The 9,165-nt window shown below is 41.3% G+C and overlaps 1 protein-coding gene across 4 annotated transcripts; it reads right to left on the reverse strand.

Moving 5' to 3' along the window:
• Window positions 1–410: 410 nt before the first annotated feature.
• Window positions 411–7,976, reverse strand: TAC1 (tachykinin precursor 1). 4 transcript variants are annotated; one of them, XM_060108230.1, is made up of 6 exons: window positions 7,854–7,976; window positions 6,699–6,795; window positions 6,177–6,221; window positions 5,677–5,700; window positions 4,179–4,232; window positions 411–522 (listed from the first exon to the last, which is right to left on the reverse strand). In XM_060108230.1, exons 1-6 carry the CDS (start codon window positions 7,974–7,976, stop codon window positions 473–475), a joined length of 393 nt encoding a protein of 130 aa, XP_059964213.1. In that variant the 3' UTR covers window positions 411–472. The 4 variants fall into 4 exon arrangements, with proteins under 4 accessions (XP_059964213.1, XP_059964214.1, XP_059964215.1 ...); XM_060108231.1 differs by lacking the exon at window positions 6,177–6,221; XM_060108232.1 differs by lacking the exon at window positions 4,179–4,232.
• Between the last annotated feature and the right edge of the window lie 1,189 nt (window positions 7,977–9,165).

The following is a 9,165-nucleotide window of genomic DNA, read 5'->3' on the forward strand; positions in this document are numbered from 1 at the left end:
ACTTTTAAAACATCTCTACATAGTCACAAGACATGAAACATGCTGCAGGGATAAAAACACAGTTTGGTACCAAGTCTCAGTACACTTTCACCATGAAAACAAATGGAGAAGCACAGCCTAGCTGTGAGTTTCCTTTCTTTAGTAGTAGCTGATGTGACTGCTGCCAACAAAGAGAAATGGTTTCTTTCTTTGGAGACTATATCTCTTATAGGCTTTTACAACTTCATTGTATACTGTGCTTTGTTGAGAAATTACCACTGACTTCTACTTCTGAGCATGTTGTCATATTAGAATTACAACACGCTTTTACAACACATATTGGCACAATATGAAAAATAAATACTTTTTGAGTTTTCAACTCAAAACAACAATTATTATTAAATAAATAATTATTCCTCATAGCGCATGTCTCATTTTATCTTGCCTTGGCCATTGACACAAATGAAGCTCAATGAATAATACGTTAGGTAGTTTATTTACGTCTTCTTTCATAATTCTGCATGGCACTCCTTTCATAAGCCACTGAGAACAAAGATAAGGTAAAGGGTTTGTTAAGAAGATTCACTGACACAGTTAAACAAAGTTCAAGGCATACAGAAATTTATTTTAAACTCATAATTACTTTTTTCACTCCATGGAAGTATTTCTAAGAGTCTTATTTGCACATCTTCCAATCGGGCCTCAGTCTTTATCCTGATTGGAAGTGATCTGTCCATAGAATTCTTGGTTATTTTGGTCATCCTCATAGACTTGGTGCCCCCAAAGTGTATTTCCACAGTATACTGCAACATTGATTCTCCACAGCTTTCTCAAGCAGTGGTGGACACCATGGTGATTTATAGAAAGGACAATGCCTAAAGTAAACAGGAATAGTAGGAGGATGAAAGCAAAATGTGGGACTTTTATTCTAGGACAGAATCAACCAACTACAGGCCATGGGCCAAATCCAGCCCACCATCTTTCCTTGTAAATAATGTTTTATTGGAACATGACCACACCCATTAATTTATATATTGTCTATGCCTACTTTAACATTAAAATGGAAGACTTGAGTAGTTGCTACAGAGACTGCATGGCTCACATAGTCTAAAATGTTAGTCTAAAACCTGGCTCTTTACAGAATAAGTTTGCTGATTTCTGGTATAGGGGTACCTAATGGTGTGAGGGTCTCTTCCTATCTTGTGGATTCCTCCCAATGATAGATTGTCCTTGAGACTAAAAACAATCTCATTGTCTATAAGTAGGGCGATTGAGCCATCTAAATACAACATAGTTTAACTTACCTCCTAGCACCCTAATGGCCTGTGAAAGATTAATCACTGCTTCCAAAGGTATTTAACATATAGCTAGCAAGTAACTTAAGTACTTTGACTATATGGACAGAAAAAAGTACCAAATTATATTATATTATATTATATTATATTATTAAATATAATTTCAAAGGGGTCTGCAGCCACAAAAGGGTAAGGATCAGATTGCTGTGATCAAAATACTTAAGTATATATTTTCATCATTTTATCTAATACTTTATATACTTAGATTTACATTGTAGTCAAACTACTGTGCTTTTAAAAATTCAGTATGCATGTATAAAATACTGAATTTAAATAGAAATAGTAGAAAGAATTGTGAAAGACATGTAGGAATCATAGGTGCCACTCTAAACAATTTTCTCAGTGAGAAGGATTTGTTGAAAGAGTAGGTAGGTGAAGCCTCCAGTGTTATCACTTTCCCCGTTTACCACTGAGCAGGTTCTCATTAGCATCCAAGGTTCCCTTAAGTGAGGTTAACAATAAGGAGAATGTTTTATGTCAATCATGCACACACTTCTGGGGTGGAATAGTCTGAGGCCCAATCTTGGCAGTTCTGAAGCAAAGAAACAGTCCATTTCTGACCCTGGTTTGTTTGTAGGAGGAGGAGGATGATCAGCACAAGTACAGTTCCTGACAAGCTTTCGGTAACATAATTTTGTTCCTCAGAGAAGGGAAGTGAATGTGAATGTAAACTAACCAAAGACATTAGTGATTGAGCTGAAATACAATGTTCTCTTAATTGGAAGCAGAGTTTCTTACCTTCAAGAGTCCTTGAACCCTCTAAAACTATATGTAAATGTTTGTGTGTATGAGCTGATAAGGGTTTCTCTGGGAAGACACTTTCTAGATAACTCAGATTGTCAAAGGGGTCTGTGACCACAACAGGGTAAGGATTGGATGGCTGTAGAAGGTGTCTATGATAACCTTGCCTCAACTGATTATATGAAAATGTACCCGATTGGGTATAAATTACATGCTTGCCCATTTTTTCCTTTTGTATTTTCTTAACTAAAATGGAGGAGCAAAGATTTAGTCATAAATTGATTCTGATTTATACAGTGATTCTATTTAATATTATCTATAATTATATTATTTTAAGTACATTTAATAGCATCTAATTTATTCATATTGCACATATCTATATTATTTGTAAAGTTAAGCATGTTCTGAAACCTTTTATCAATTCTGAAAATGGAAAGTTGTTGACTGGTGTGATTATCAAGAAAACCACAGGTATATAAGGGCTAGTGTACACTTCTGATACAAATAAAGCCAGTGTGGTTTAAACTTATATTCCATTTCCAAAAGCTGGAAAGTAATACATACTAATAAAACAATTTTAGTTTTTCATTAGGTACACTGGTAACTTCTTTAAAATTTAAACTTGAGAAGCCTCCAAATTACTGACGAAGAAATACAAATGTAGTGTCTAAATCTGGAAGGTAGAGAACCAATATAAATACGAGGATACCTTGGGCTTCCCTGATGGCGCCGTGGTTTAGAATCCGCCTGCCAATGCAGGGGACATGGGTTCGATCCCTGTTCCGCGAAGATACCACATGCCTTGGAGCGACTAAGCCCAGGGGTCGACAAAACTACTGAGCCTGCGCTCTAGAGCCCTCAAGCCACAACTACTGAAGCCCCGTGCGCCTAGAGCCTATGCTCCGCAAAAAGAAAAGCCACCGCAATGAGAAGCCTGCGCACCGCAACGAAGAGTAGCCCCCGCTCACCGCAATTAGAGAAAGCCCGCGCGCAGCAACGAGGGCCCAATGCAGCCAAAAATAAAATGAAATTAAAAAAAAAATACTAGGATACCTCATTTTTGCATGACTTTTTCAGATTAATTAAGCCAGCATATCTTACTTACAGATTTTCAGGAAACCAGAAATATTCTAAATGGATAAGACAGGTGATGATTACTTTCTAATTGATTACATTATTAGTATTTTAATTCTAATTTCACTGAAGGTAAAATAAAGAGAATTTGAATAGCTTTCAAATTAAGCTATGAACTATAAATCCTGAATGAGCTTAACACAATATCAGTTTCTATGAAAATGATACAGGGGTTATTTAACCTTAAAAATACTGTGATGAATGAGTTAAGAAATTAGAGTTTTCAGATATATGCATATGGCATTTACATAGAAGATAGAAATTAAAGAAAAGAAAGGAAATATGCAGGCTTTACATAAAGTGAAACAGTTGTTCAGATTTAAACTGGGTTATGAGGAGAATTGTGGCTCTCCTTCTCTTTAAGGGTTTTATAGCCAGAACTGATTATAACCCTCTAGGATAATTTGATTGTGTTCCTTTTTGAAGGCATTGGAACAGACTGTGTTACTCTCCTTGTCTTAAACATTCATCAGGTTTAGAGTTTGAGCTTCTATAATATCATTAAGAGCAAGTGATTTATAAAAATGGATTTGTTTTTATTTATTTATTTATTTTTGTGTTGGAAGACTGTCAGATTTAACCTTTTGTAAGACTTTCCAATTACCTTGGTAACAAAATTATCGGTCTTATCTCCCCCATCCTCCATCCCCCTTAGTTCAGTAAGGTTAAATGTGGCTTATTGAACAGATGTAAGGGAAAGGGTATTAGACTAGCCCAAAGATTCAGGTTAGGTAATGTTTAAATGCGGCAGACACTGGGAGTTTGAGAAGGATAGATTGATACTGTGGTGATATTAGCTCAATCATCTATAAATCCATTCTTGGATTTATTTATTGCAATTCGATTTTTTCAACATAAATACTCATTTTAATTTTATTATTCCTGTTTAATACTTTGAAAAGAATGCCTTAGAGAAAATAGAAGTAGATTTAAGGTACTGTTTATTTGCAGTCATGGTTTTATACATACCAGAATTTAAAGCTCTTTTGCCCATTAGTCCAACAAAGGAATCTGTTTTATGCCCTGGAAAAATACATTTAGGGGTATTTTAATATGTATATCTCTGAGGAAATAAACTGTTATAACTAGTATCAAAAAAAAGCAAGCTTCCAAATATATGCCTATATAATAAATATATAATTATTTCAAGTTTTGGTGAGCCTGAAGAAATAAAGATTCCTAGTAAGTCTTATAAATGACACTAAATAAAAATAATACAATGAAAGCACTTTTCTCAATTCTATATCTAAATATTAGCAAGTATACTTTATTCATATTCTATTTTATCTGTTTATATACAATGTTTTAAATATTGCTATTTGAGCTAGCTTTGATGTTTAGGGAGTCAATTTCACATTTGTGTGGCAGAAACATCAAAGCTTATTTCCTCATATTACTGAATATGTTGTATTTCTCAGGAAACTGAAGCTTAGTTAAATCAGATTCCTGTACCTGATGATTATAAACTTCTAAAGTTCACTATTGCTATTTTATTGGATTTTTAAAAATATTTCTTTTGGAAAAAGTACGTTAGTTTTGACATTAATAAAGTACATTTATTTTCATTACATGGAATTTTGCTATACATAATTCCCTTGAAAGTCAAGTCCTGAGAAAGTAAATATGAATAAGATTTATTTACTTTCAAAGATAAAGCCTTTGGAAAGGATTATTATTTTAACTCTAGTGGGAGGATGTCTCTTGGTTTATACTATATTAGCTAAGAACATGGCTGCTATCTTAGTGTGGCCTCTACTCTGCTTCCAGTGAATCAAAATCCAAGTTGGAGTAAGTGAGTGGACCTTGGGATAAGTGAGTGTGATTAAGATGGACCCCTGGTACTTTCTACAACTTTATCTATCTTTACCTTTAGTATGGATTCTCTACGCAGACATTCACTCCATCCTCTTAATTGGCTGCTGGATTACTCTAATAAATGACATCATCATGGAATCAAGCACACTAAATGAACTAGGAGATGCCTATAAATGCTTGGATTTTTGTTTTTGCTTTTGTTTTTTTCAGTGGAAGTGGTGGGGTGGGGGTGAGGGGAGAGGAATGTGTGGTGGATTTTTACCCCTAGGATTGAAATTCTTATCTAAAACTAACAATTTACAGGAGTTAAAGGATTCCTTCCTCCCTCCCTCCCTCCCTCCCTTCCTTCCTTCCTCTCCTTCCTTTCTTTCTTTATTATCTCAGTTTCTGTGGGTCAGGAATTCAGCAACAGTTCAGCTGGGAGTTAAAGGATTTTTAATAGAATGCATCCTTTTAGTAAGTATGATATGTTTAAACAACAGAGCTTTAAACATTCATGTTCTGGATGTAATATGAGTCTGCGCCATTCTTAAATTGTGTTAATTAAAAATATTAAGTCTACATTACAACAGAAAATAAGTTATTATGTAAAGTGGAATTCAATCTAATTTACATTTGCATATGATAAATGTCAAAATAATTTGGAACTTACTTTTATGAGAGAGCTGGCCATGTCCTATAGAAAGAAAAATAAAATTAGCAAACACAATAGATTTGTTTTAAAGGAGCTACATTATATCTTTTAAAGAGAATTATAAAATAAATTGATTTTTAAAATAATGCAACATTTTCCATTCATGTACTATCCTGAGGAATATAGCAGAATCATAAATGCTATCCAAATTATTAATAATAAAGACAAAATATTTTAAACAAAAGGAGTATTTTTAAGTGATTTATGTGGGCCACAGATTCAAACTCAGGTCTGTGAGACTCCTGAGGCCTGAACTGCCTGGCCATACCACCTCTCGTTTTCTTATAAGAGATACATCTTCAAGGCCGGTCAGCTTTGATGCTCAAGAGAGAGAGAGCAAACCCATCTCTTTATTCAATAATCAACCAAGAATCTGTATTTCAGCCCACAAAAGACATTCTCCATTTTCATACATGTGCATTCACAAGAGTAAAATAAAGATTTATAGAAACGTTTACCATAAAGAGCCTGTAACAGGGCCACTTGTTTTTCAATTGAGGAATCTGACAAGAGACGAATTGACATTAACTGTTTACACGCTCCACTGATGGTGTTAGAATTCAAGAAAAGGAAATATTTCTATCATGAGACACTGGCAGCTAAATCTAATCTAACTCCAGTGGTCTAAAGTCAGTTTTCCACATGGACTGAGAACATTCTGATATCCCCTGGAGGCCCCGTGCCTTCCTGTTCTTTGTCAGTTTGGATCCTTAGTCAAGGAAGCACTTAGCTTAAGGTTGGTTCCTGTTCTTGGCCGTTTGGACCGATCTCTCCCTCCCTCCGTGGCTTGTGTGTGTTAGCGGGGTGAGGGTCAGAGTCGTGCTCCGGGAGATATACCCATTTTAGGGTGGAAATCTCTGCTCATAGATCAAGAGAGACTGCGTGCTCTGAGCATGAGCTAGGATTCCGGGGTGGGAGTGGCGGGGGGGGCGGTGGGCGGTGCCCAGAGAGACAGAGAGGGTGATGGCTGCCCATCTCACCAGCATCCCGTTTGCCCATTAATCCGAAGAACTGCTGAGGCTTGGGTCTGCGGGCGATTCTCTGCAGAAGATGCTCAAAGGGCTCGGGCAGCTCCTCCTAGAGGACAGACGCGCCGACAGGGGCACACGTGTAGGCAACCAGTGCAAGGCGCCGGCAAACTAGAGTCATTCTGGTGGTGCGCTCCAGCCTGGGGCAAATCTTGGCGGTGGGGACAGGCCAAGCCAGGGTGGGGAACCAGCTCCGAGGCGAGAGGAGGCCGGGCCTCCCGACACCGGGGCGTTGCCTCTCTCCACCCCTCCCCGCCCAATTCGTGTCCGGCGCCGCCGCCTCCCCGAAGCCTAGCAGTAACCAGTTAGCTGGAGGCTCGTCGTCTCCAAGCCCTGCTCGCTTTCCCCTCTTTCCTCCCATCCCGGGGACCCTCACTTATCTGCCGCTCAGCTACCGGACTCTGTTCATCTCTAGCTCGGGCTTTGGAGACTTCTCACCGCCCTAAATGCGCACAGGTGTGTAGGGGGGAGTGACGGGGGGAGGGTAGGGAAGGTGACAGCCCTTTACAAGCGACTAACAGTGCGCGACTTTCACTGTTCCGGCGGGGCGCTCTCCCTTGCGCGAATAGCCTGCGAGCAACCTAAAGGAAAACTTGCGGCTACGTCTCCAGGTCCGTAAAATAAAAGTCATCGCAGGAAGTTAGCCTCCTACCCGCCTGCGACTCTCCAAGCCCCCAGCACCTCGCCACTTGCCCCTGCTTTCGCCTGCGTCGGGCGCGCACTCCTCTGCCCCTGCCCCAGCATTTCCAAATGCCAGGTCCTTGCAGCTGGACCTGAGTCTCCGAAATCCGCGTTACCAGGGGATGAAACCTTGTGAGGTTTCCAGTCTTGTGAGGATTCCGGGATCACCTAGGAGGGTATTATTCCTCCAGAGAGTTCCCGAGACCCGACGGTGCAGCCCTCGGGAGGAAACTTGGTTCTTGGATGCAAAATCTCGTGTGGGACCCAGGGGATGGCGTTCCTCTACATCCCTCCCGGCGCGCCTCCACCGCCTCTGGTTGCGGTCCCGGTGCCCGCTAGGGTAACTAGGATGCTATCGCGGGGGGGTAAGTGACACCTCCTAAGCCCATGAAGAACGGCGCGGGCCATCTTGGGACCGGGTCTCACCTTGATCTGGTCTCTGTCGGACCAGTCAGACCAATAATTCAGATCATCGTTGGCTCCAATTTCTTCTACAAACAGTTGAGTGGAGACGAGAAAAAAGACTGCCAAGGCCACGAGGATTTTCATGCTGGATTTCTGGGAAGAGTGGGGAGAAGAGGCAGAGGAGAGAAAAAAAAAATATGTATTGGGGGTGTCTATCCAAGAGTTGAGGCAGCAGGATTTTCGATCCCACAACGGAACTCAAGGTCGATTGAAACAAGATAAACCGCCTAAGGGCTAAAGTCCTGTCGGTACCATTTAGGAAAGATAATCAAGCCCTAAAGCTTCTCAAATCCTATTCTTCCTAGATCCCAGCTCCCCCAGCCCCCAACCCACCAATCCACACCTTCAAGCCAGGAGGCTCTGCGGGTGGAAGGCAAAGAGGGACAAGGCACTTGGGATACCCGTCTCGCCGCCGTCTCCCTGCCGTCTCCCCTCAGTCCCCCCGCTGTCCCTCAGCTGTCTCCCCGCTGTCCCTCGCCGCAGCGGCCCATCCAGCCCTGCTAGACGCCGCCTCGGAGCGGTGCGCGGTGCGGAAAGCCCACCCGGCAGGGCGCAGGCACTTACTGCGGCTGACCAGCCCTTGGGGTTCCTCGGCGAGTCGGAGCGCTCGCTGGGCGCTCGGCACTCTCTGTCGCAGCGGCTCGCGCTTTTGCCTGCTGGCTGCAGCGCGGTATTTATCCGAGGTTCGCTGAGCCTCGAGACCCACGTGACACGCTCCCCACGCGACTTTCTGCTCAATATTTAATTAGCCGCCTCCTCTCCTTTCGCTTGCGTCTGATTGAGAGTTTCCGAGACGGCAATCCGTCGGTGCGCATAACACCTGGACCCAATTGGGTTCGAAATGACGCAATTATAGGAAAATCGAGATCTCGCCATCCAATCCACAGCGGCCTGTCTTCTTCCGTTTGCAGATCTGACGCCCCCTCCCCTCTTTTTCTTCAGAATGGGGTTCCATGACACCTGAGATTACTCATCAAAATTGAGCAAAGTGACTCATTCCTCAGGCTTAGGCAACTTTTAAGTCCCTTGAGAGGGTAAGTTGCACTTCCAAGGATGGCCAAATAACTTCGGGTGTAAAGATATTGTTGTCGAAAATCAGGCTAAGAAAGGAGAACTTCAAATGTGGGGGGGCGGGTAGGGAGACATTTCCCCCCTATTTCCATCTGCAGAGTGTCTTAAGTGTTGCTGAGATATATCAATAGGATCTTTCTACGAGCAGAACATCCTTCTCCCAAATTAGCTAGAATACTGGCGTTTCTTCAGTAATACGAAA

Source organism: Mesoplodon densirostris, chromosome 9 (genome assembly GCF_025265405.1).
Source record: "Mesoplodon densirostris isolate mMesDen1 chromosome 9, mMesDen1 primary haplotype, whole genome shotgun sequence".
NCBI lineage: Eukaryota > Metazoa > Chordata > Mammalia > Artiodactyla > Ziphiidae > Mesoplodon > Mesoplodon densirostris.

Bases quoted from the DNA above. Each gene is read 5' to 3' on its own strand.
- TAC1 (XM_060108230.1), bottom strand. From the start codon at position 7,976: ATGAAAATCCTCGTGGCCTTGGCAGTCTTTTTTCTCGTCTCCACTCAA. The intron at 6,222-6,698 runs GTGAGATGGGCA...GTCTCTTGTCAG, and splicing joins AATGGGCAAACGGGATGCTG to ATTCCTCAATTGAAAAACAA. The intron at 523-4,178 runs GTATGTATAAAA...CTTTGTTCTCAG, and splicing joins CAAAAGAGCTTTAAATTCTG to TGGCTTATGAAAGGAGTGCC.